Raw genomic sequence first — 27,736 nt, 5'->3', positions numbered from 1 at the left:
GGGTGGCGGGGCGGGGCGGGTGGAAGGGCAAGGGGAGAAAATAAGCGCAGCCCAAATATCATACCATAAACAACGCAGGGGGGAAAAAACATCGAGGGCCTCATACCAAGCGTCGGCTCCGGCATCCTTTTTTTCCCTTTGTTTTTTTTCTTTTTGATTTAAAAAAAAAAAAGTTTATTTATCATGTCACCTAGTCAACATTCGAGATGGAGGAAATCTCAAAAGATGCAAGTATCGTCATAATATTATTAACACTAGTAGAGCTCTGTCCTCATTCAGGTAGGTACATGGTAGAAATGCGTAACTGAAACATGCATAATAGTAACTAGTGCTCTTGCTCGCTCTCTCTCTCTTTTAGAGACTCCCCCACCCGTCCAGAACAGAGCAGGCACAATTCTTTTTAAAACCACCAGAGGTCGTTTTTCTCGGTTGCAATCGTAATCAAATACGTGCATGTGTGTGTATGTCGCAATCACTTGCTAGCCCAACTTCCTGCGGGTCGCGTGCAGAACTCCAGCTTGGCAATTTGAAAGAAAAAAAAAAAAAAAAAAAGGACAAAAAATTGACGGCCACAGACAAAACATTGCCAAGAGAATGGAGGCAACATCAAAGTTCAGGAGGGGCAGACAGGTGCTAAGCTTGAGGGGAGGAAAAGAGCACACAATATTGTGGGCTGGGATGCAGATCATACAACATTGTGGGTTTGCGAGTGCAAATCACACCAAATAATGAGTCCATCACAATGTTCCGGCCCAGTTTGGAGGACAACACTGTGGGAATGGAACACATCACATTGTGGAGTGGGTGCTGATCAAAACTTTTTGGGCCAGTGTGTATCACAACATTTTGGACTGGTTTGGATGACAACACCTAACGCAGTTGGGTGGGTGCAGATCACGCAACATTGTAGGGCGGATAACAATCACAACATTATTGGACAGGAGAAGACTAGAACTTAGTGAGAAGCAGTGGACCACAACATTGTGGGTTAGGTACAGATGACCAAAAAAAAAAAAAAAAAAGTGTGGGACAGATGGGAGGATTATACAAGATTGTGGGAGTGTAGATTACACAACACTGGGACAAGTGAAGGTCACAAAATTATGGGATGGCTGGGGATCACACAACGTTGTGGAGGGGTGTAACCACATAATGTTTGGGGGGTGAAGTGGCTCACAACAAGGCAGTATGGACCACAATGTGATGATGCGAGCAGTCAAGATTACACAACATACTTGGGTGGCTGAAGATCACACAAGATTGTGAGGCGGGTGCAGATTGCAACATTACGTGGTGGGTGGGGATCACGACATTGAGGGGTGAGCTCAAATCACACAAGACAGTGGGGTGATGAAAACATTGCAGTGGGTGGGCACACTACAGAGTGGTGCAGGTGCAACATTGTGGGGCGGATACGTCAAACAGCACCAGGCGTGCGTGTCGTGACGTTTAAAAAGTGGTGGGACACAAAACTTTGGGCCGCCCAAAAAAAAAAAAAAAATGGTGAATGGAAACCTGCAAACTCGAAGAAACTGCTGAAGTGCACGGGATGCATGTACATATGATACACATTTCTACATACATCTATACACACACTGTATTTACACAGTGAAAAGGAACAAACCAGGCCCGACAGGAAAATAACAAGACCGGAAGGCGAAGCGGTCAGGGCGCGCATGCGATCGCCTCACGCGAGGCAGTCCCTTCCTCAGCGGCGCCCTCTACCTGCCGCATTAGCGAACAAATCCACCCCATTGCGGCATACGGACAAGACAGGACAGGACGTACGCGGGAAGCATTTTCAAACTTACGAGAAAAATCCCTCTTCTGATTTTTTTTTTTTTTTCCCCTTCACTTTTTAAAAAGTAGCCAGTCAGACAAACACAACAGGAGGACAAAAAATAAAATAGAACGAGGCTCGTCACAGAACTCTAAAAACAACACGAGCTTAAACCGGCTTTCCAAAGTGTGGGGGTGAGAAAATGGGCAAAACACGCTAAACGCCTAAAGTTCTACACTTTGGTGCTTCATGATATCAAGTTTCGTCGTCACCCACTCAGACTCGTCCACACGCTCCCCCGTTCCCTTTCGTAAGCCACAAGTGCTTTTTACGCCGCGACAAAATCCAACGTCTCCGCTTCTCCCTCATTACACAGACGAGATAAATGCTTGCTGGGGTTTCGGTGGGTTTCTGGAACATCTAAGTCATAATTTACATAGTATATTCATAACTCATACTCATAAACTGTCACAAGTGTAAGTCGCCTCCTCCCCCGCGACGCCTCATCCGGCGCGGGCGGGGCTGAACAAAGATGGCCGCCAAGGGGAGGCGCGAGAGGGCAAAGACACGCCCTCCGCGGTCAGGCGGGCGCCAAGATGCATGCATCACATCCCACGTGGGAGGAGGGGGCGGGCGGCAGGGGGGGCCGGGCGTTGTCTTGTGCTCGGCCGGCGCCCCCCCGCGGGGTCAAAGGAGGACACGGGGAGGGTCGGTTGGTGGTCGCGGAGAGGGATGCCGTCTGGCCCGGCCGGGCTCCTGGCGCTAGCCGATCCACGCGGGGGCGTTGGGGCCCCCCAAACACACTCGCCGGAAAAAAACTGCCCCGCAAAACGCCTCCACCGGCACAGTGGAGGCTCAGGACCACTGAGGGGACAAACGACACCGGGACGCAACGTCACCATGAAATCTCTAGGAAAAAATAAATAAACGGATTTCAAAGTAGGGTTAATTGGTTGGGACACTGTCATTTAAGTTGACAGCGGACGGTGGTGGTATGATGTCATTACGGCCGCCCCGGGGATGAAAATAAATCAAAAGGCGAATGTTTTTCGGCTTAATTCATACTCCACAGACAATTATTGATCAGATTGCCGCATAGAAGATGATGTTTTGACTTGACGTACCCTGGCGTAAAAAGCTTCAAATAAAGATGTGCACATTGAAAATGGCACCCAGTTTTGACACCTTGGTTCCCTTGTAAGTGGAGCCAGGTAACGTGTAGGCGTGGTCCCATGAGGCTTACCTGATCACTGTAGTGGCGCGGCGGGCGCTCCCGAGCAGTGGAAGTGAACGTTGAGCCACTTGCTGTCGCGGCGGTGCCACACGCGGGTCTCCTCCGATTGGCTGGAGCGCGGGCGGCCGCCCGAGTCCACAAACTGCGTGAGGCGGATGTACGCGATGCACGCCGCGTCCTCGCCGATCAGGTGCACGTGCGGGTTGAGCAGGGTGGTGTGCACCGGCTTGTTGTTCTTGCTCAGCACTGTGTTCGTGCGGACAGACGGGGATCAATACGCGGCGAGGTCGTTAGTGCTGCTCTCAACTAGTGACTGCTAAACCTAAAGAACATTTCAAATGACTAAATCCCAAGAGGATTCTCCCATATTATTATCATACAAATGTACAGTCAGGGTTTCCCAAAATAATTTTGTGACCTCACAGTTTTCAAAGTAGAACTTGTGGAAGTCCATGCCCTCCACCAGGTTTCCCAGGGCTTCGGGTTCGAAAGAAGTGAGCCCGGGATCACAAATCCTCCTGCGCGGGGAACGACCAAAGCAAAGAGGTGTGCGAATTACGAGACGGTAAGTAGTAAAGCCACAGAGCGGGCTGTCACTTACGTGTAGGCGTCAAAGTCGCCGTTGTTGATGGCTTCAATCAGCTGCTCGGTGATCTTGATGATCTCCTGCTTGCGGCCTGAGGACGCAGGGGTGGGCAGACTGGGTGACAAATGCTAACCAAGCGCTAACGAGTTTGCCGCTTGTCTCGAAAACAACGCGAGACAAGTGTCAACTGAACTTGCTCTCTGCAATATCCCGATTGGCGGACGATCGCCAGCAGGCCTCCAGCTGCAAAGGGCGCCACCGTACATCACAACTATACTCACGCGAGGGCGGCGGGAACCAGTCGGGAAATGCACAAGTATTTGGACATTACTCATTATCGACTTGATCATGCAGTCACCCCACAATTAAACTGAATCCATCATTTCAGACAAGTGTATTCTTCACCATTCATAGGATCAGTCGGTCAGCGTTCATGTTTCAAGCAAGCTAGCAAAGGGGAAGAACATTTCAATCCTGTGTTGGTTTGGAATTAGGAATAGGATTTTTAAAATATGCTTTCAAATCCAGGTTAAGGCATTTTCAGACTGCACTTGTTTCAAAGCATGAAGTGGTTGGTGAGCATTACAATGGCCAGCAGGGGGAGGAGTTAGTAAGTGGCAGGAGAGGTAGACAGACGGGTGGTCGACCGGTTAGTGTCTGATGTGCTCTTACTCTGCTTAACGTTGCTTTGAGCAGCGGCAGAGTTGCTGCCCCCTACTGGAGCGACGGTGGCGGCGGCGGCGGGCGCGCAGGACAGTTCAGAGTCGCTGTTGCCCGTGCTGTTCCAAGCCATGCGCTTTACGTCATGCGGTGGTACTGAAACACACAATGGATGGTCAACACCCACACATGCATGGAAGGACAGACACTGGGGAGAGGTCATGGAAATCATCCAAATGCTCATCCCATGCAGTTGAGAGCAAGAAACGAGCAGGTCCACAGGAGAAACATTTGTTCTGTCCCTTTTCAATTGGTTTTCAATTGGCAATTAAAAAAAAAAAAAAATGACAAAGTAAATCTTGCTTTTTAAACTTTGATCATGACAAGTTTTTAATTTGCCAATTGAAAGAACAAATGATAGACATTACACAGATTCAGGGGGAGAGGGAGGGCAAGATGGCAGCCGGTAGCAGGATGAGTGCGGCTCCGATTATGACGTGCGAGTCATGCAACTGCTGGCCCTGCGCACTCTGCTCTTAATGCTTGCGACGACGCAACAGTGTCCTCTGAGGAAAAAGGACAGAAGGCGATGTCGGCGTTGCCTGCGGGTAAGGGGGGGGGGGGGGTGATCGTGCAGCTTTTTCTGACAAGAAGGTGGAAAGATTAGGAGGGAGCTCTTAGAATACAATAGAGGTGAGTTACAAGATTAAGGCTACATCCCAAGATAATGCCCATGCAGCAGGTGGCGCTATAAACCACAAGGTCATTACATTAAATCCAAATGCGAATTGAGAATCGGCAAAATTTGCCTTCAGTGACCTCTTAACTTTCACTTCAGTACACTATGTCGTTTATAAATAATACTGAGTAGCAAATCACTGCAATAGGCTACGACTCCCTTGAACATCTACAGCAATGTGATGTGAAGTCCGCCTGGCAACAAGTGAGCAGAAAATAGTATTGCGGGTATGTATCATCCCTAAAACAAATACAAAGATAGAAAGGAATCAGACATATTTGGGGTAAAAAGTGGAAGAAAGAGCGAGTGTGAAAAGATGTGATCACGGGCATGTGGGTGCAAGGGGAGCGAGGGCCTCGTCCAGCTGGAGCTGTCACATTAGGAACAAGAAGGGAAAATGCAGGGATCACACAACACACACACACACACACACACACTCAAAATACACACACTTCAGGGTTCCCAGAGTGGCCCTGATGGCTTCAATTGCTTTGTGCCTGGAGTGTATGCCAAAGCTGAGAGTACTCTAGGGGGGCTCAACACAAGTTAGGGTCCCAACTTCGTGGTTTTTTTTTTTTCATATAATTTTCAAGCAGCCAGAGTTGGTCAAGATGACATTTCATGACACGATTTGGGAACACGCTGACACCGCCGGAGCGGCTCCGGCCTCGGCTGGAAGATCCAATTATTGTATTCCACGCAGAGACGCAGTGGCATCGCACAAGTGAGGGGGAAAGTGAACTCGGCTATCAAAGCCAGTCTTGGCCTTGATCAAATCCAAATTATTAACCGGCGGATTAAACTGGGTGAGGACTGACATCTGTGCTTGGCATCCAAATTGTAGACTGTCAGCCTCATCAGATTTACTCAACCGTCGCATTCAGTTTGGACGGTATCACGAAAGCCCAGACAAAACAAATTGATCACAGGGTTGTCCCAAGCATAAAATGTATCAAAACAAAAACGCCATAACAGTGGGAACCTGCAGCTTGGTGGGTAAGTGAGTGAATGTGCACAAAATCGCTGCTGGTGACCGCAGGAAAGAGCGACAGTGTTGGCTGGGAGGTTTGGAGGTTTAAGTTAAGGGGAGGGCGGTGTGTGTGTGTGTGTGTGGGGGGGGGGGGGGTCTTGCTTGTTAGCTCCACCAGAAAGCTTCCTGTTTTAAAGCAAACTTACTGGCAGGTGAGCTTTGAGGTGAGGGCAGAAGTGGGGGCATCTCCTCGGTGGCGCTGCTCAGACTCAGCGCTGAACTGTCCGCTAGAACACACACAAACGCGCGCACATGTGCGTACGGACGCAGCCAGACACACAACATGTACAAAGACACGATCAAGAGCGTATCTCCCCAAAATAACCGCCCCTCGAAGGATGGGAGAGCAAATTCATCAGAGTCAAAAAGCAAAAAGGGAGTACCTTGCCTACCTTTCATTTCTTCCTCGTCGTTGGTGGCATTGCTCTCCGTTGACCCCTGAAGTAACGGCAAAAAAAAAAAAAAAAACAGTTACGACTCCACCCGGTTCCAGGTGACAAGCATCTGTGTTTTTAGCATGCATCTCACCTTGATGCCATCGGGAGGGTTGTGGACCACCGTGCTTTGAGATTCCTGCCACGAAAAACAAAGTCATTCATGCTGATACGCTAGGCAACAAAAGTTTGGTTCATTTGCAATATCCAAAATGAAACTGCTAGCATACATGAACACATGTACTGTTAGAGCCCTTAGCTAACTGCCAGCTACGTCCCAAATGAATCCCCACATCGTAGCAACAGTCAGGTTTAGAAGGTTACTGAGAGGAGGAATGCTAGGCAAGCGTAGAAATGTAGAAGATGGCGTTTACAGATGCTTGGGAAGGGTTATTCATCCAACTGGATCGAATGCGCTACTGGGCAAACTTGTAGAATCAAAATAAGCAAGGCGTGGCGAGCGGTGACGTCAAAACGAGGTGAACATGTGCATCCTGACATTTAAATGTCATCAGTATCCCATCATGGAAAGAAAGTAATGGGTCACAAATGCTATTCTTCTGGATGACTTGATAGATCATTCCAACAAATTCTTCCCAGAGGAGTTGGAGCCAGGTGGCCTACTACATTTTTCTATGTCCTAACAGGTCACCATTAGATTCAACATAAATGCCTCTTTTTTTTCTTTCTTCTTTTCTTTTCTTTGCTGGTGGAAGTCTACAGGGAACAGTGAGGCCTACTTGGAGTGTTGCCCAGCCAAAGTTTGCCTCAGGTCGGATGCATATGCTCACCAACTCCTTTCCAATTTTTAGTTCGCCCCCATCCTGCCATCCCTGAGTGCTTGGAGGAGCTTCAGGGCCAACGCTCGGGCCTAGTCGGAATGTTGCCCATACAAGAGCTGCACGCGCTGACCAAGTATTTTCCAATCTCTGGTTCTTCTTCACCTTTCTTGCTGATCTCCCCCTGTACTACACTTTTATTCATCATACGCATCATTACACTTGAGCGCTGGGGAAGGGGGGGGGGTGGAAGAGAGACTCACAAAAAAAAAATGGCGCTTTAAGATTTATCTGTATTTTGAATTCAGGAAGCACATGCGCACCTCAGCGGGGGAGCCTACGGAGGACGCGTGCAACACTTTCTGAATGGTGGCTCGACAGGGACGACAGTCACAAAACAGGATGACAATGGCGCTCAAACATCTACTGGGGGTTGGTGTTAAAATGCAGGGACCAACAAGACTACGGCGGGCCTACTGTACCATCTGGGCGTTGGTTGCCATGTTGCTGTCTTTCAGGGCATTGATGGCGCTCACTATACTGTTCTTACTGTTGTTGGTGGAAGGCTGGGACAAGAACGCAAACACTCAAAGTGAACACACACACAGATTAGAATGGTGCTCCTTTTAGGAAATGAAGGGCTAATGTTAGTCAAGGCTGGCGAGCTGTTGAGAGCTAACAGGGCAAATGAGCGGGTGAGTGCCACAAAATGGCCTTTAGATCATCCTTTTTACTGCCTCAATAACTCTCTATGCTCCGACCACTTAACTGCACAGAGACCCCAGGGGCAGGAAGAGGAGGACGAGAGGTAGGCAGGAGGAGAGAATGATGCGTAATAGTGGACAAAGATGGATTTCTTGAAAGAGAAGCGGTGAAAAAGCTTCCAAAAAATATGAATATTTATTAAAAAAAAGACTAGATTGATTTAGATTTGATACATCAAAGGGGTAGGAAAAAAAAATCCAGTTTTGGGACACAAAGGGTTTTTAGGAGTCCACTTAAAATGAGTGGACAAGCGAGCTAAAAACAGGAACAGGAACAATCAACTTAATAAGAATAATTCAAAGGACTCTTACCTTAGCAGAGTCAGATTTCTTGTTGAGTAAACTTTTGCATGCTGCAAAAAGAAGGAGAAAAGGGGGGGAAAAAAGAGAAGGATAGAAAGGGAGAGAAACGGGCAGAAAAATTGAGTTTCACAATTGGCGATGGACTGAACGGTCGACAGGATGATGTCAACCATGTGGAACCTACAAAATGTGTCGACCGGGTTGATTTCCCCCCCCCCCCTCAGCTACATAAATTGGCTAACCTCTTTTCAATCCATTCCCATCATAATCCATTCATTGTCAGCTGGGGATACGAGAAGAAACCCGAGCGCAGTGTAAACTTCCTGAATCCATTTCCTGTCTGGAAGGAAGGACCCCAGCACAACTAAAAGGAAAGCCGTGAGCTGGCTTAATGTATAATCATTGATTTCTCTTAAAGGGCCCTGGTCACCTTTCAACCTACACAATGTTAAAATTCACACAAAAAAAAAAAAAAACCCCAAACAAACAACAATCTTGTGTTTCTTACCTTCCAGAAGAAAAGGTAGGGAAGGGGGAGGGGGGGTAGTGGGTTGGACACAGCAGAACAAAGATAAGGGGCACAGAGTTGAAAGATGGCAAAAAAAAAGAAAAGAAAAAGGAAAGTCATGCTTTTGTATTCTTAGCTGCTTTTAAATAGTCTTTATCTGAACTTTGCCATGCAGCGAGCACAGAAAAACATTCCCGATAACCAGGGTCAGGTCATTCTTCAGCCATCCGGGGCCACCCCTTCACCCTCGCCAAAGTTAAGAAGGCGGCGGCGGCGAAGGGTGGACGGGATGGTTTTAACACAGCGGCAAAGATAATGCCTCCGGTGAACATTCCATAAAACACACGGGAACCTCTAAACGTCAAATGTCCCAAAAGTAGCGCAGGTAGAATGACTCGCTCTCGGTTTAATTTCGTCAATGTGAAATACAAACCGGCTAAGGGTTATTCTGTTGAATTAGTAGCGATTTCAAAAAAATTCCCACCAAGGAAGTCAAATTAGTCGGGGGATTACTTTGCGGCGTCTCGAACTGATTGTATTTGAGCTTAAAGGTTCCGCTGTACCGCGCATGCGAGAAGCAGCAAGGCAAAACACTCCTGCGTGGAACATAATACACACTTGTGTGGCATTGCCAGGCAAAAATAAATCATAATAATTATGGCAACATGATGTCTGCAAAAAGGGGGTGCAAGGAAGCAGTTTAGAGTATCAGTGATGTATATCACAGTGATAGCATCCGTGGGGAAGGAAATGCAAGAGCTAAACAACAGGAGAGCTCATGTCAAACTTGATATTGAGGAGGAAAGAAAAGAAAAAAACCAACAACTTACAAAATAGGCAACTTGGTCCAGGGAGCCCGCAAACCTTTAAAGGGGCTGCACAGCTGACAACCAAACCTTCACAAGCACCCGCTAGAATCTCAGCGCACCATTCAGACATTTCCCAAAGCCGCACCTGCCTTCCCTTTTTGAATCCGCACTCTGATTCATGCACAGTGTAGAGCAGAGAAGATCCTCCCGTGTGCCAGACAACGATGACGGAGAACCCGCTGCGCTCTACACTGTTCCTGCGCTCAAATCTAATGGAGCCACCATCGGAATCGCCGACCTTCAGTGCACATTCCCACCCGGCGGGATGAGAGCCGTCTGATTTTAGTACTCGCCGATTGAAGACGATCCATGCCGTTGTGTTTTCCAAGTTGGATTATAGTTGGGCATGAATGAATCACATTCAGCCCAAGATTGAAGCATTCCTTCATGGCGGCATGTGCGCCAAGTACTACAACCAGACCACAGGAGTGGGGGAAAGGGTGGGGGAATAAGAGAATCATCCGGAAGCCCGTCTTCCATTTGACTTCCCCAGAAACCCCCTCCCCCTTTCCGTCATCCGCGTCTTATCCCTCCCCGGTAAACCCAGGTCCGACGATGGCAGCACGCCAACCCAGCTCTTGCCGGCCCCCTGCAGTTTCAGTTACCCGCCCCCAGGATACAGCGCCCCTCCTCATCCCCTCCCGCCCCCGAGGTCTGGGGGTCAGCAGGAGGTCGGAATGGAGCTTGTCAAATGTGGTGACATGGCTCGTTTCTGGGGATGGAATTGGTGTGGGAAAAGGGCAGGAGTGAGGAGGCAGCGACTGAGAGGTGAGATGAGTTGTCGATGTGGGGGAAAAAAAAAAAGAGAAAGAAAGTGCTCTAGAGGTGAACTGATGAGCAATAAATGTGATTTTGTCGCATTAAATCAAATTGGATAACCATTTGCTTGTGGAAAGGGCATCTGCATGTTTTTAAAAAAAAAGTCACTTTTAAAGGCCTTGCACTTATCAAATGTGACATTTGAAGAGGGCCATATGGCTTCAATCATCTAACACACATCTCAATGAATTCGAATCTCCACAACACTGAAGCAATATTCAAATTTATTGAGATGCACATATGTATGCGTCGTCGATATTTTTCACGTGTAGACGAGCTTAATGTTTGCGCATGCAGATGTGTGGTCCTGAAGATGCCAGCGGAGGGTGAAGCCCCATGCACGAGCCCCATGAAACAAACCAAAAATAAAGTGTACGTGTGTCTGTGTGGGTGAGTTTAGAGAGGAGGTGGATGGGCGTGTCTTCTGGGACGTACCTTCCTGAGCCAGTGAGGCAGTGGAGGAGGCGGCAGCAGCAGAGTTGGTATGCTGCCGGCCCACTATTGGACGAGAAACGCTACAGTTGGGAGGGGCTATGCAAATTACACTTTTTGACTGTGGGGGGGGCCTAGGAAGCCACGGGGGGGAGCGTGGATTCAAGCCCAACTACATCACCGTCACTGAATAGATGTGGACTTGGACTGAAAGCAAAAGAGATGTGCACCCCGTGGATTCCTAGGCCCGGAGTCGAAATGTTACCCATGGAAGAAATAAAAGGCCCCCAAACAAGCTATCCTCAGCAGCAGGGTCAGATAAAAATCCTAATCTTGTTTTTTATGTCATCACACTTGTCCCTATGTATATACATTTAAAAAAAAAAAAAGAGATAATCTAGACTATCTCGCAAACATGCAAATGCTCCACAGGCAGCAGAGAAGAGGGACACACACACACTCTCACTCACACACACACAAAGGGAGAAACATATTAGCATGGACAAAGACACAAGTGGTGTCCACATAAAGTCAATAACATGATATGTCTACTACCATACATTATGTTTATGCATTAGTGTGTGCATGTGTGTGTTAGGAAGGGAGGGAGGGAGGAAGGAAGGTGGGGGGGTGAGGAGGACTCCGACTATCCAACTCTCCTTGCTCTGCATGTGCTGCGTGGGGAGCAGAGGGCGAAGGGCACACCCACCTGAGAAGTTTCTGGACACCAGCATGGTGGTGAGGATGGCTCCCTGAAGAAGGAGGAAGAGGCGAGGGAGGACATTAAAAGCAACCGATGCTTCTTCTCCTTCCTACCTCTTTGTGTTCCGTGACGCTTATGTGATTAAAGTGACGACCGCGTCGGCTTTGAAATGTTTTTCGACGCGCCGGATATGTTCAAAGCTGCCTCGGTGGCATACCAACTTCTAGCTGAGTCAAATGAAGTATGTTCAGGAAATATTGTGAAGTGAAAAGCTAAATAAAGACAGACAATTACAGATGACTGTGGGCCATATTTGCCATATTTTAAATCATCACGAAGAATGCAAAATCCAGCAAGTGTACCTTGAGTTTTCGGCGAGCGTTAAACTTGCGGAGGCACTCAACAGTTTCCTGTCTGTGCATCATGGATGCCACTGTGGAGCGGTGCTACAAAGGTGGAGCAAAAAAAAAATATATTACACATACAATAAGGGTGTTAAAAAAAATCTTGGGCATACATTCGGACATTTTTTGTTCTCGACGAGCGGTGATTCAGAGTTACTTACGCAGACCCACGGGTGCTTGAGAGCCTGCTCGGCAGTGATTCTCTTGGCCGGGTTGATGGTCAACATCTGGTTGATCAGGTTCTTGGCCTCGGGGGTCACTGTGTCCCACTCGGGAGAAGGAAACTAAAAAAAATGACAAGTGGTTGCTAATAACCAATGCGATGTGCATTTGTGACTTTAAATACAATCAAATGTATAGAATTCAAATTGAGTGCGCTTTTTGGGGGGGTGTATCGGTCTTTTTTTTTTTTTTTTTAGACCGAGCGAGCGAGCCTCTGCAATGCGTCAGGGAGGCTGACTGGATCAATAGCTTTGGACCAATGCTCAATTGGACACTACTAAAACATTGCAAAACTGCTTAGCAAAGCCCTGCACTGCACCCGTGCAACGTCTCCCCCGTTACACACGACGGACGGACACTTACGTCGTAGGCTCCGGCTTTGATCTGCTGATACAGCTTGTGCTGATCCTCATCCCAGAATGGAGGATAACCAACTAACAAGATATAGAGAATAACACCTGACAGAAAACGGAAAAGCACTGTTAAATGCAATTCCTTCATTTGATTAAAGACACTTGATCAATAAGTCCCTAAAAGAGCGGCGCGATAAATAACAGTCATTTACACCAAAATCTATTGCGGTAACTAAAAGTGACAATTCCACTCGTGAATTGCGGCCGCTAAAAGGGAATGAAATTGATAGATGGAATTTAAAAGTAATGCATTCATCGCTAGTAGCATAGATCACTTAGTAAGTAAGCGTGCGCTTGTTGTTGGGCTGGACTGGCCACGGTAGCATGCTGTCCCCATTAAACGTCATCGGAGCAAGCAAACCATCTTGTCGCTGCAAAATTAAAAGCCATTACTCATGGAAGACGACTCACCGCAAGCCCATATGTCCACGGGCTTGCCGTAGGGGTCCTTCCGAAGGACTTCCGGGGACAGATAGCCAGGCGTGCCCGCAAAGCCTGCCAGACAGAGGGAAAAGAAAATTGTCAACGGACACAACTAAGCAAGATCTTTTTATTGTTCATCGGGAACATTTTACTGTGCTTATCTGAGGAGCGGGGCGGGGGGGGGGGAGGTTCGTACTACCTCGCTGACCCTCCCGGAATCTAATGCAAGGCCAGATTATGACGGCGGCGAGTCACAAGCGAACGCCCGTTAATCATCTGGCCTGTGCTTAAAAGTCAGCCAAATGCTGGCCGCTCGGCCCCGGGCCAAGACACAGTGAACTGAGCGTGAACTGGAATCAGCGTGTGTGTGTGTGTGTGTGTGTGTGTGTGTGTGTGTGTGTGTGTGTGTGTGCGTGCGTGTGTGCGTGAAGAAACAAACATTCACACCAAGTTTTGATCAAATGCTCCTCGTGCAACGCGATCACCGAGGCCCTAGTTGGCATTTATATCTCCTGACTAAGCTGCAACTTATCATACGACTTGTAAATATATGACTTATTTATTCATTTGTTTTACTTTACGTCATTTAAATAGAGCACATATTCAACCAGGACGAATTTATTTGCATCTTTTATGAAAATGTGTTCACGTGTGTCTTGAACAATACTGGGAGAGCTTGTTGTTTTGATTGCCCGCATTGCCGTGATGAGCCTTTCCGTATGTGCTTTCTCACCAAACCAAGCCTGCTGGTCTCCCTGCACCTCAATAGCCAGGCCGAAGTCTGCCAGCTTCACTGCAGCTCCCTTCATCTTACTGGCCAACAACAGGTTCTCAGGCTGGGGAAGGAGGACACAGACACACACACACACACACATGGTGAAGCAGAATGCAGGACAGAAGATCAAGACTGTGAGAGACAGCAAGTGACAGCCGCTCTCCACTGAAGCCATTTTTCAGACATATTTGATGAATTCAATGTGGCTCGTGTGTGTGTGTGTGTGTGTGTTGGGGGCGCTAGAGGTGCGAGAGCGCGCAGTGATGGCAGGGAAAAAAGGGTGGGCACGAGCGGAGAGAGGACGGGTGGGTTGAGAATCTCCACAGCAGCAGCCGCAACAGCAGCCTTATATGGATGTGAGCCCGTCGCCATAGAAACCACCGGGGAGTTATTTAGGCAGCGCCGTAGACGGCATGCTAAATGGAAAGTGTACTTAGCGAGAGGCGGCGAGTGTGGCGGCGCTCTAAATGGCCGCTGTTTGGGCAGGAGGACATAAAGGGCCTGCCGTAAAAGCCCACTCAGGATAAAAGGCCAACAAATCAGACGACCAGACCGCATTGGGATAATAGCATTGCGTTCCAAGGGGGGGGGGGGGAAAAAAAAATTTTTTTGGACCGCAAAATTATTATTATTTTAACGATCCTTACTCGAGGCCACGTTGTTATCATCGTCTCAAAGTAGGTTGACAGGCAAAAGGAGCCGTGTAAGTCAATCAGCACGCCGACGAGATACTAAGCCCCTCCCCCCCGCGGGTGGCGTGATGTCATTCGAGTTGTCCTGGCAACTTCAGGGGTTCATCTATATCGCCGGCACCCACCCACGTCAGTGTAATGTGTGCATGTGTGTCCTTGTTTTTTCCTTGCCATAGGTGACACACATGCACGCACATGCACACACACACACACACACACGCACGCACATGCACACGCTCACCCACACGTGCAAAGACACGCGCACGCACACGCGCGCTAGTCACGTGGCCTTGACTCATCAACTGAGAGAACAAATATGGAGGATGAACCAGCGGATGCGAAAGGAAAGAAGAAGAAAAAGCAGGACGGGGTGGGGAAGACGAGCCATAGAAAGCCAGCGATGGAGCAACCGGGAGCCATCTGTGTGTTGCCATGGCCACGAGCAGAGGTGTGTGTGCATGTGCGTGCGTGTGTAAGAGAGTGCGGTTGTCACGGAAACGGGCAGCCACTCACCTTGAGGTCTCTGTGCACAATATCATGCTGGTGGATATGATTGACACTCTCCAAGATCTGACTAATGCAATGACTGTGGGGGAAAGGGGCAAAGAGACACGTCAGATGCGGTAAAACAAAAATGTTCATCTCACAGATGCATGACTTCGCATTTGTCAAATATTCAAGAAATCGAAGAATGGGAGTTTTCACTCGCGCAACTGCGGGCGCAATGAACCATAATGGGCCGCAACGTTAATGGCGATAATGCGCATGAAATCATGTCCAAACGCAAGAAGAAAGAGTGCACTCTGCACTAAGTTGCGGAACGAGCCTTTAGCAAACAAGGCGTTCTCCCTCGGAGACATAACACAGGCGCTGCAGTTTAAACAATCGATACTCCCGGAACGCGTGTGGGAAGCCATCTTAATAACGGGGGCGTCCGTGCAAGCTGCCGTTATTCCGCGTTTTCACACTTGCATGGTGAAGACATAAAAGAAAGAAAAAATAAATAAAAAAAAATCTCTCTGGCCTGCAGCCCCGATCGCCTTATTATGACCGACCGCCCTACGCGGATTGCAGTGTCAGGCCTCGGCGAGTCCCCGTGCTCCAGGCTCGTGTTTGTGTCACGTCTCTGTAAAAGGTCAGCGTCGGCAAGGTCGCCAGAGAACAGCGGCTCAGGCCTAATTCGAATGTAAGAGAGTGCGCGGGGTTCTTAAACTCCCTCCCGGTGTGCAGGGACACACAAAAAGCGCTAATCGGGTTGTCCAGCATACTCTCTAAACTGTGCACCACCCAGACAGCGGGAGAGGAAACTGGAGGAGTTAAATGTCAACCAAAATGGCAGGAAAGCGTGGCGAAATATATTCAAGGCGGCCAGCGCGCGCAAACAGGGTGGCCCCGGGCCGGCCTCGGAAACGCCTCATTTGTCATCGTGAATGGCAACGTTGAATTTACAAGGCCTATAAAAGAGAGGCGGGCATGAAATATAAATGACGCCATTGATGAAGCGCGCGTGCATACCTGGCGTCGGCCTCGCTGTAGTACTCCCTGGCTACGATGTCTTCAAAAAGCTCCCCTCCTGTCACCCTGGAGAGGGGAGGGGGGGGGGGGGGTCGAGGGGGAAGGTTAGCAGGGAGACCGTGCGCTTAGCATACACAAACAAGCCGCAGTCACGCGCATGGACAAAATGTCAACGTGTGTGCGCGGGTGTGTGTATTCACAATATACTCACAGGTCAAAGACGAGGTAATGAAAGCCCTCTTCCGAAATGCTGTCATGCAGTCGCACTGAAAGACACATGTGGGGGGGCGACTGTTATGTTCACACTTGTGGATTAGTACAATTCACACTTTGAGAGGAGACACTATTATTTGTACACGGGTTCCACACAAAGTGTTTGTAAAAACAGAACTCCCTTAAATTATGAATTGTACTTTGGACTCCATTCAAGCAGGTCAAACATTCTCTGTAAGGTTTAAGTCGGGACACTGACTTAGCGTTTTGAAAACCTCAAACCTGATGAACTCCTTTGTGGTTTTGGCAGCTTGCCCTCGAGTCATTACAGAGCTTGCTTATTCGATTTTGTTCCAAGTGGTTAGCACGTTTGCCGTGTCAACTTCCTCCTCTTTCGCTGCGCTGCGATGACGTCGCTGGTACAGCTCCCGCCATCCGAGCTGAAATTGTGCGAAGTGGGTATCGTTCAAGCCACACGCAGCCATCCGACAGCCAGGCCGAGACATGGCGGAGGGCTTGTGTCAGCCTATCCAGGCTTTTGGTTACGTAAAAAAAGAAAAATATCACTTGTATAATATGGCCAAGTAGGATGGCTGGCCCCGCGGCGAGAAACTAGAGTGAGTGGCTGCTCATTCCTTCTCCTCCTCCATCTTCTCGCTCCTTCCTCCATCTGTCTCCTTCTCCTCGCTCGTGTCTCTCCATCTGTCTCTTTCTTGTGCCCTCTTTTGTCCTAACTTTCGACGCAGCCGTGCCAAAATGTGTCAAAACGAAGAGCCAAAGAGCAAAAATCCATAGAGCGAAAACAGGAAAGGAGGACACACACACAAAAAAAAAGTGGGACACGAGGACGTGAGCGACAAGCGCCACCAGAAAGGTGTCATTGATTTAGTTCTTTCCTCCTTCCTTGCCCTTTTAACATCTCCATTAGAGGCGAGGCGTCTATTGGGCGTGCGAGTCACTGGAGCAAACTCACCGATGTTGGGATGTTTGAGGAGCCGGCAGATGCGAGCCTCACGCTCCAGCTTCTGGTGGTCTGAGGAGACAAAATTGAGGGTTTTACTTCACACCATCTCATCAACTGTTAAAATACTATTAAAAAAATAAACATCAGATGGGATGATATTACTTGTGACATATTTCACATGCGTAAAAGCCAATATTGCATGTAATTAATAATGTAATCATGCAGCAGCGGAAAAGGTGCACTGAAGCGGAGGTTTGAACGTGCACTCTCATTTAAGCTCATTTAACGCAAAGTGGAAATTAATGAGGGCGTGTACCGTCCCCATGTGGAATATTGCTGTGTTTGCACTTTTTGGATGGGAAGTAGGCTTAAGGATTTTACTGATTTTGCTCTGTTTGTATGTTGTATGAACATGAGTACAATAAATCCTTGCTAATTCGCAAAATTCCATTCACATTTTTTTTTTATGTTCGTAAAGGACTATCGCGAAATCTCCAGGACTGTGATCAGGCGTGACAAAAGAATTAAAGGTGAAGGTGGGACTGCATCAGGGATCCCTTCTGAGCCCCTTCCACTTTTATAGTCTGACAAATGGCATTTATAATTAAAGGGGGCGTGTCCATGACTTGAGATTTTTTTTTTGCTATTCCTGTAAGGTGCTTGTCGAGGGCTCACTGTACACGAGTTTTTTTTTTTTTTTTAAATGACCTCCTGCCCGTGACGGCTTGAGATGTTACCACTAAAACAGGTAGCAACGGGCGACCGGGGGTAACCGGATCCGGTATGAGTCAGAGTAGGCGTGTGCATGTTATACGCTGCAGCTAAATGTGCCCCCCCCCCCAAGGCCTCCGCAAACAAATATTTGCATTCGCTTCTTGTCTGGCGGTCACTTTTGTACGCCGAGCCGATCACCTGAACCGATTGCGGGGAGACAGCGAGCATATTTAAAGACGCACAATAAGAACGGTATGGTATGAAAAATCGAAATTAAAACAGGAGCCACTCCTCCACACTCTCCAGCTGTCATGTGGCTTCTTTGTTTCGCTCCGTCCGACCTGTTGCTCCGTCGGAGAGCTTTTAAAGCCGCAGTCTGTTATTTCGAAGCTGTCTCTCTCTCTTTTTTTTCTTTGCCTTCCTCCCCGCAAGGTGTAGATTTCCAGAGATGGAGGGAGAGACCCGAAGCGCCGCCTAATTACACCGCTGACGCAGGACGGCGAGACCGACAGCGAGAAGGAGGGAGGATTACACGCAGCGTCCATTTGCTAGAAGAGGATCACACGCTCCCCTGAGTGTGTGTGTGTGTGTGTGTGTGTGCCCCGCGTGGTGCAGTGTCATTGCAGCATTCACTAATTCATTCAATCTCCCCTATTTGTTGTGTGTGTGTGGGGCGGGGGGGGTAAAAGATGGGGAAAAGAGAGGGATGGAGGGTAATTACACTGGCACTTCCTGCTACTCTCTAATTGGCCATCTGCGATGCCAGGGGGCGGGCCCCGCGGCCATCTTACATCACGGACAATCGGAGGCGCTCGATCTACTTTTGAGCAAAAATTGTGATATCAACGGAAGGAGTAAATGATTCTGGCTAATATATTTTTTTTAAATCCCCATATAAAAAAAATATTTCGTAAACACGTAAAGCTCTTGATCAATCGTATTTGGGATTTTACTGGATTGTGAAACTGCACCAAACATGGAAATGACGTGCCTCCCTGAATGCCTTTAGTAAGGAAGCGCTCACAGAAAGTACAGAGAAAAAAATAATCTTGAGTCTTTAACAGCACTTCCTTTCTGTTTCCATCGCTTCCGTTTGCCTCGCTGCTCAGCCCCCCCCCCTCCCCCTTCCTCTCCTCAGATTACTGCAGTGTTTACCAGAGCTTTGAGAGACTTACCCACCAGGCCACGCGTGAGGTCACACTTGCCCCATCAGGCTAAAAAAAATGAAAATAACAAAAACAAAAAACCCTACCAGTCAAATCCTGCCTGCCTGGAGTCACTAGTACATGTTGTGTTTGCCGAAGTGCGTGTAGGTGCATGTCACTGCAGCCGCAAATCCTGCGTTGTTATGTGTGTGTGTGTGTGCGTGTGTGTGCATGTGTGTGTTTGTTTCTCCACTTGACTCTATTGTGTGTCCCGCTTCACCTTGATGTCCCACTGCGACGAGCCAATGATCTGCCCTTTCTAAACCACTCTCACCAGACAAAATAGTAGGTGCGTAGGTGCACCAGCGTCATTGAATGAGGACCAAAATATTTAATAAATCAATTAATAATCGGGTGAAACCTCCAACAACCATTGTGGGGAAAAAAAATTGCTCTCCGTACATATCACTTTCATGAGCTTTGCGTTATGTTAGCATTAAGCTAACAAACTCTCGAGAGACGAAATTACATGATCTGGTTAAACATTTGCTTTCAAATACACGCTGTTTAGTTTATTTGGTTTTATGAGTTAGTTTGACAGTACGCTTTAACTGGGAGTGGCGAACAGCTTGAAGCAAGCACACTTTTCTTCTTATTTGCAGAACTGTGCAAGCGAGAGCGACAAGGAGCACTGAAAAAAATGTGTTAACTCGAAATGTGCATAATGCCCGGAAGGCAAAACTATGCCCTGTTGACAGAGCATACTAATGACATGACAACTTTTACATTTTGACTTTGACTACCAAGGGAGTATTTTAGAAACTAGCACTCTATGGTGACCGTGAAAATAACTTACTACTCAATAAGCAGCAGTTTTGCAGATAGTAAACGATTCTTCAATAAAGAGCCTTCAAGCTGTTTAATGCCACTCCCAGTTAATGGTTAGCGTCAAAGCAAACCTAAATAAAGACGATGATTAGGTTGTATAGATAAAACAACCACAAAGCTTCGCCTTAGGCAAGTTGACTTAGCTTTATGCAAACAATTGAAACAAGATTTCATTTGAAGGCCATATCGCCCAGCCCCACGCCAAGATGGCCGTCGCTGGACACCGGAAATGGAACAATAACTGTGGCGACGTGCACACGCAGATGCATGCTATATTCGTGTTACTTCACGCGCACACAGACGCGTCAGACGACGGGAGGGCAAACGGGGAGGCGCCTATGGAATCTGTGGGGTCTTAGTGTTTGACGAGATACATTTAGCATAAGTGGATTAGCCTCAATCCCCCTTTTACAGCAAGACAAGTGAGAGGCCGTGAGGAAGACAAGTGAACGACGGACTTGATGACAACAAAGGAAGACGTGTGTCTGTGTGTTAATGCTCGCAAGAAGCCTAATTGGGTGGTTTCAATTAGGTTTGCGAAGCCAGGGGAGGTGCCACACAAGTCCGCGTCACACTTTCAGCATGGCAGCAGCAGGCATGTGTGCACGCACGTGGGCGTGGAGCTGCGCGGCGATGCGGCGGCATATAAAATTCAGGCCCCGAGAGCTGCAGTGCTACGCAAAGACGCCACAGCAAGAATTACATTGATTCACATCCTGCCCCTCCGCCGCTACCGCTGCGGTTTTTTATTTCATCCTCGCGAGCCCAATCGACAACACACACCCCCACCCGACCCGCTCTGGAAATTTGGATCAATTGACGGCACGGAGGACGTTCGGAGTTATTTAATACGGATATTTGCACCAAAAAAAAAAAAAATGCAAGATCATTAAACTGATCACGAGACCTTATGATCAAATTGGCTATCGCCTCGGCTGTTGGAAATATGGACACAAGCGCGCTGCGTTGAAACATGCGGCACTCACTGGACACTTCATTAGGTACACCCGCACACCTTAATAGCATCCTCTTGTCCGTTCTGAATGACACAATCAGCGCGCTAACGACGTTTACAAAATAAACACCATTTTTCGTGGCGTGAAGCAGTGCAGTCTGCCTGTTCAAAACAAGGAAATCTAAACCAAAAACAAGACCACGAGAGTCACAATGCCGTTTTGTATTGGTGTGCATCCCTCAAATAAAAGGCAATTTGATACGCATCTCGATACAGGCAGTGCGACACGATTTAAGGACAGAACATTTCCAACTGGGATGATCTGATTGGACTCAGTGAAATTACAGTTAGAATCGATTTCATACGGTATGGCTGAAGCTTTGGTTTATAATCATTCGAATGTGTTTCATTTCAGCCAATTAGCGGATCCGGCTCCTAACATCTCTCACTAGGTCACACCCCTTAAAGGCACATCCAACACAGAAATATTGTACATGCTGGGACATTGGCACATTTTCACATTTAACGAACCAGTATGCATGAAACAAGGGATTATATTTTTAAAAAAACATCTTTAAGAGCTTGAGTTCTAATTCAAGGGGGATTAATCGAGCTTGAATGCACCGTTGAAACTCGACAAACAGAACAAAGATGCAATGCGTGAATTTCTGTGCGAGTGTGTGTTAGCATACCTCGTGCAGATAGCTTCTTGGTGTTGATGATTTTGGCGGCGTATTCCTGCCCGGAGGATTTCTTGACACATCGGCGCACCACTGAAAAAGCTCCCCTATGAAAACAAGACCACAGTGTTATGAAATAGGCACTTCACAATAGACTCGACAAAGCAAAAGTTCCTAAAAGCCGAAACAATTGCAAACATAGCTTTTATCCATCAGGACCACATGCAAAATTCCGTTCTGGGCTCCTTTATCAGGGTTAAAAAGGATTACTCTGCTAACCTTGAGTTAACATCCCAAGCATGGTGAACTGTCAACATAAGGACAGCAAAAACTAGTATGAAAACTTTACATCTGATTTAGGAACTTTTGTAGGGACATTGCATTTTAACTTTCAAGGTTTATCCTGGCTCTAATTCGATCCATACCAAACGGTAGACAGTCGAAGGGCTGTCGTTGAGCTTAAGTCAGGATTTAACCACGCCGCACCATGCCGCCGCCACGAAATGAACCGGACCTCTCATGGACGACCAAATACTAATCTTCCATAGACACGCAACTACAATGCTACGATGGAATTATATTTGACACAATCATACTGCCCAATGTTTATTCTATACACGAACCCCAGATGGAAACTGCACCCCCCGCCCCCCCCCTCCCGGTCTACCACAGTGCAATTCTGCGCCATCATTTTCCGAGCACTATCATCTCCTGCGCAAGCACTCTGTTGCAGGGGAGGGGGCTTCGGGCGACCTGTCACTCCATAAAAGCGTCCACCACTGCCGCCGCCGCCGCCACACTCAACTCCCCCGCCACCGCCACCAGCACTCTCCTCTTGCTTTCAATTATTTAGCAGCAAATGAGAGGTGACGGCTGACAAGAGGCCCCACGTGAAACAAGTTGATGATAATGACAGATGGCGGAAAAGATGCTTTAGGGTTAAAAAAAAATAGTGGTCAGTGTTGGAGGAGAGCCACTATTTGAGATCTGCAAAGACATGGCTGATGCTGCCTTTTTAGGGAAGGGTGGTGATGATGATGTGGAAGAGGATGATGATGAAACAGTAGCAGTTGTGATGTCGTCATCAAAATCCAGAGAAAACGCGCGTCACCACTTCTTAACGTGCGCGTGATTATTAGCTCCAATTTTAAAAAGTGTGAGAGAGGGAGGCGCCGTGATGTGTTCACAGACCTGCGCCAGGGGGGGGTGGGGGGGGGACAGCTGGTGCGCGGGGCGTTACGGCGCAAACATTAATACAAGCGGCCGGGACCGCATGACTTCCTCATTAGGTGATCCAGGGCTATGTAACGTTACTCAACACGGGAGCACAAATCATCTGCAGCTGCTCATTGGGGGTGGGTGGGTAGTGGTGGTCTGTTGGGGAGGGGAGGGGGGCAGAAGAAGAGATCGGCCTTGCGAGTACAGCCTCCGGACGAGGGAGCCCGCGCGGAGCTGTCAAAAAGAAGCCTTGGGCCAGGGGTGGGGGTAAAGGGGGGGGGGGGGGTTCAGCGGCTGAAGGGGGCTACGCGAGGGCACAAAATGGTGGTTGAGTCTATGTTCACAAACCAACATTCGGGGACGTTTAAAAATTTGAAGAGGGGCTAACGCGGCTAGTGGAGCACCGCGATAGCAACGGGGCTGGTGACCGAACACAAGCGCTCTCGAGCGGCTAGCCCGTCTAGCTGCAGCCATTAGCGGGGGCGGGCGGACGAGCGAGCGAGCGAGCGAGCGCGACATATTGCAAAAGCCCCGGAGGTCCCTCCCGAAGCTACCCGAAAACGTTGGCCAGCCTTGCATTACAGTGAGACGAGGTTGTTGCAGGGGTGGGCGAGACTGGAAGACGAACACGGTGCATTTGTGTGTGCCGCTTACTTCCCGAGCTCCTCGTACAGCTGGTACTCGTCAGTGAACCGGGTGGACGTTCCGGTGGTCGCCATGGTTGGTGCCGTGAGGGGCAAGCCCAAGCCTCGGGGGAAGGGGGTGGGGGTTCGACGGCGGCTGGCTATCCGTGCGGTGGTCCGACAGAGGGGTGCGTAGCCTAGCTTTCCGACACAAGCGAAGTGACAGGCAAGCAAGTCTGAGGAGCAGAGCCCTGCACACGCACACACAGAAAGGGAGGGGCTGTTGAGAGGAGGAGTGACGCGAGTTGCGCGTGTGAGCTGAGCGGAGGAGTTCTCGCGAGATGTGCTGAAATGACGCCCCCCCCCCCCAACCCAAAAAATAAACTGTGAACATGTGTAAGGCTTGGTTCTTTGCCTTAGGAATACAGAGAATCGACTATTTCATTTAACGCTGACACATCAAGAATACCGCAAAGAGACGAGAAAAGCCGAAACAATTGCAATTAAAAATAAATCTGTATGCAAGTTGAGAGACAAGCATTCACACTAAATGAGTGGGAAACCTAATGTGAATGAATGTATGTGGAGAGGCATTCATCTGAATTTTGATTCCTTTTCAAATAATTTGAACATTTTGAGGCACTAGCATTACAATTGCACCAATTTTATGTAGGTATAAAAATGGTTGAATGTGACAAATGTTCAGTCTAATCTTATTGCTTGTAAAAGCAGGTGAATGCTGAGATAAGCTGCCTTGTATGTTAGAAATATTGAGAGATCAACTTTGAGCATAATGCTAATGCTTATAAAGGTAGTTGAATGCTGAGAGACAACCATTCACACATTTCCTAAGTGTCCAACTGTTCTCTGTCACACTTGACTACTGCAACAAGGCGGCCTCTTGCTCAAACACACATCCACACACACACACACATTGCATAAGTATAGGCAGATAGATACACACAGCATGGATCAATATTGATTAATGAAGGTCTTGCTCTGAACATAGTTGCCCTTTTCCAAGTCATTGACTTTCCTTTTGCATATGGTTCTGTGTCAGTCAGGGAGGGGTGGGGGCAAAGTTTGGAAAATGGGGGGGGTAGCACACTAGCAACACTCAAACGGGCTGCAGCACCGTGAGCTGGCCGGCTCTAAAAGACGCCGTCGCGCGCTATCAGAGTGCCTTGCTAAATGTTTAATGTGGCGTGAGCAGGAGGCCATTGCTGGCCAGGGTGGGTGAGGCTGTGGAGCTCTGGAGGGGGATCATGATGCCCCGCAACTCACATGCTTCGCTGCTTATAGTGCAGCATGCAGTGTCCATTTTGGCTCTAGTTACCAACTACCCCTCCCTTCCGACTTTTGGAGACTTGTGGGTTCCTCCGTCTAACGTCGAGCGAGGCCGAGGCATGCAGTGTGTGGTCGTCGTGCACTAACAAAGGGCTGAGGAGTTGAGCATTATGTAACAGCGTGTGGAGGCTGAGGAGGTGGCGGAAGAGGAGGCGAGGCGGACGGGTTCGCACGTAGGAAAAGGAGGGCAGGAGCGAGGCCATCAGCCTACGTTTTCTGCGCGCAGCTCATTTGTCTTTACGCACATACACAGCCGGGCGCGAGAGAGTCGGCCTTCTTTTCTGCATCGCGCGCACGCGGATACCACTTCATATTTGAACTTTTCCATGTTGCGGCTTTTCTTTTTGTTTGCATGCTGACAAGCCTCGGGGAGAAAAAAAAAAAAAAAAATCAGCATTTTGCTCTTTTTCAGAGTGCTCACTGAGCACACAGAGGATGCTCGCACGCTGCGTTCGAAGACTGACAAAGAGTGGGAAATTTGACTACTAAGTCAAAGTCAACAGACAAGCACTAGAAGAGTGATGGTTTTGTTTAGCCATCCATCCACTTTGTAAAGCGAGCGTCTTCATCAGGGTGCTTTCTGCAATGGCCTATCAATAAATCTATGGAGCTATCCGTGGTACTGAAGCAGCAGACATTATTCGACACACCCTCTTCTCTCGACAATTGTTTGCGATACGCTTATCTTTACTCAGTAGTATTATAAATTGTCATGTACACAGACTGACTGCATATGCAAAGGCAAGCACATTTGGAAATGAGCGAGAGTAACAGTTCTTTTTGGCAAATAGTCATTTAATGAATCACATAAGTCCTCCAGTCTGCGTGTGTGCGTCGTCCGCGGCTATTATTAGCTATAAGAGGAGGCGTCGAAATGAAAAGTAGTAATCGTTTTGAAGCACAGCGTCATGATGGACACGGCTTTTTATTTGATCATTACCTTTGTGTCTTTTATGGGTTTCTAAAAAATATTGTGACAGATATTAGGGGCCACGACGCAATCTGCGCGTTATATCACCAACCACATGACGATGATGATGATAATGAGAGGGTGGACGGGGCCACTGGGCTGAGTCATAACACGTTTCCTTCGCTCCCGCCTCTTGTTTTTTTTTTTTCTCTCTTAAGTTTAGATGCACTACTTTGAAGACAATGAGAACAAGGGGCAGAGTGAAGAATACGTTGTCGAAATTGTTTCAAATGACATATTTTGCCAAATATGGGGAGGAAATTTTATTTTGTATTAAATAGCATTATTTTTTTAACATTTGGGTTCGCCATCCTCATGTTTTTTTGTGACTGAGTGTGTAGCTGTAAAAGACCTGTTGCAGAGTGTAGCGTGTGAGTGTAGCTGGTTCTTCATATGTTGAATGAAACTGGCTGGAATGTGTCCCAACTTATTTGTCCAGTCTATGCCGCCGCTTCTTCCCAATGATGGACTGTCAAAACTGCAGCAAGGAAGGAAAAGGAAAAAAAACATTTAAGCATATAAAAAGGTCGCTACTTACGGATTGACTCCATTATCGTAAGGAGGAAAAAGTGTTTTATTGATTTCAAAATGCCATTTAGAAAGTTGGGAGTGATTTATCAACAATGAAAAGTGTGCTTTTGCTGACCTCCGGTGGTTTTTCTGCTGAGGTAGCCAAATGCTGCTATTTTTCTTATTTATTATGGAAAAATTGACTTTTTAAATGTTTTGTATACAAATCGTTGTGTCTGGAGTCTCTGGGCTGCCTGTAAAGACATCAAGTGCGCAATTAAACAACCCAGTCAGCCCAATTTCATCAGGAAATGATAAGTATATTTTCAAAATGGAAAGAAATTGAAGGCACATCAATTTTAAGAGAACAGTTTTAAATGCAGAATGCGTCCTTTAAAAAGATTGAAAATGACTGGACCCACACACACATTTAATTGTGGCGTGCGGTCAAATCCTGACCAATGTCAGCCATGCTCACTGAGCTGGAACAACAACCTGACAGATGCACCATAAATACCCTCTTGGTTGAAAACCAGGAGAGTCAAAATTAATCCATTTTTTTTTTCTTTTTAACTGATAAGAGATTGAGTGATTTATTTATTTTCCGTCACTGTGGCTTAGCGGGCTTGGGTCCTCTGCCAAGTGCAAGTTTGAATGACCTATTTGAGGGGAATTCTATTCCGGTTGTATTATTTAAGAGGACGGTATCATCGTGCACTTTGAAATGTGGCAATGTGAATTTTTTTTATAGCTTCTCAAAGGAATGGGGGGGGGGGGATAATGTAAGCCATAATGGGGTACTACTCAAGACTTTTTTTTTTTAAAATAGGCTAATTTGGGGAAATTGCTGATTTATTTTAACCTAATTGTAATTTATTTCTAAATACATTTAAAAAGAAATATACATTTAAACTCAAGCAACATAAAACATTTAACATTTTCATTTAATCATGTTTGGGAGAAATCCTGTCGAGTGCCTTACAATTAAGGTAAGACTATTTTTACATCAGTCATTTTGATATTTTCATATTGCTGTGACTTATTCTATTTTTGTATATGTATTTATCTTCTCTTTTTTTGATTGCTCTTAAATTAGACATAAGAAATGTGTATAACAGTACGATATATTTGATCATAAATAGTTCTGATTTATAATTCAAAAGGATTATGGTTATATTGATTTGGGGGTATACCTTATGGTTCTTTTTACAGCCTTACAGTACTGCATCCATTTTAGGTTGGTTGCTGCCATGTATAGTTCTCAAAATGAAGCCAGCTTGGGAAGACTTGTGTTGAATTCCACTTTTGAAACAATCATTTTTATTAGTAGTCCCGAGAGGCAATGAGAAACGGGGGTGGCGGGGGCTACAAAAAAAAAAAAGGGAACAAAACAAGCAAGATTATACAGTGAAGATCAATGAAAAT

General features: G+C 47.3%; 1 protein-coding gene across 14 annotated transcripts; it reads right to left on the bottom strand.

The window, feature by feature from the left end:
• camk2g1 (calcium/calmodulin-dependent protein kinase (CaM kinase) II gamma 1) lies at positions 1–27,628 on the bottom strand. 14 transcript variants are annotated; one of them, XM_085903011.1, is made up of 24 exons: positions 26,154–26,280; positions 23,516–23,735; positions 21,656–21,750; positions 17,271–17,330; positions 16,296–16,350; positions 16,085–16,150; positions 15,083–15,155; positions 13,836–13,938; positions 13,091–13,174; positions 12,630–12,724; positions 12,206–12,328; positions 12,003–12,086; positions 11,647–11,689; positions 10,941–11,003; positions 8,319–8,359; positions 7,725–7,808; positions 6,558–6,602; positions 6,413–6,467; positions 6,176–6,256; positions 4,273–4,416; positions 3,616–3,691; positions 3,438–3,532; positions 3,024–3,260; positions 1–2,689 (listed from the first exon to the last, which is right to left on the bottom strand). In XM_085903011.1, the coding sequence occupies exons 2-23, from the start codon at positions 23,578–23,580 to the stop codon at positions 3,028–3,030; spliced, it is 1,863 nt and encodes a 620-aa protein (XP_085759137.1). In that variant the 5' UTR covers positions 23,581–23,735; positions 26,154–26,280; the 3' UTR covers positions 1–2,689; positions 3,024–3,027. The 14 variants fall into 14 exon arrangements, with proteins under 14 accessions (XP_085759137.1, XP_085759139.1, XP_085759138.1 ...); XM_085903013.1 differs by having other exon boundaries at positions 6,422–6,467; XM_085903012.1 differs by having other exon boundaries at positions 23,516–23,720; positions 26,154–26,169.
• Between the last annotated feature and the right edge of the window lie 108 nt (positions 27,629–27,736).

This window comes from Syngnathus leptorhynchus, chromosome 22, assembly GCF_054491065.1.
Source record: "Syngnathus leptorhynchus isolate UIUO chromosome 22, UIUO_Slep, whole genome shotgun sequence".
In the NCBI taxonomy this organism is placed as follows: domain Eukaryota; kingdom Metazoa; phylum Chordata; class Actinopteri; order Syngnathiformes; family Syngnathidae; genus Syngnathus; species Syngnathus leptorhynchus.
This window is presented reverse-complemented; position numbering and strand designations above follow the sequence as displayed.

What these genes read in the sequence shown, in the direction of transcription:
- camk2g1 (XM_085903009.1), bottom strand. Translation starts at nt 27,563, where the DNA reads ATGGCAGCAACCAACCTAAAATGGATGCAGTACTGTAAGGCTGTAAAA. An exon ending in GCTGTAAAAAGAACCATAAG is followed by an intron (nt 26,280 to 27,504) that starts GTATACCCCCAA and finishes TCCTTGCTGCAG; the next exon opens with TTTTGACAGTCCATCATTGG. An exon ending in GGCGACTTTGACGCCTACAC is followed by an intron (nt 3,533 to 3,615) that starts GTAAGTGACAGC and finishes TTCCCCGCGCAG; the next exon opens with GAGGATTTGTGATCCCGGGC.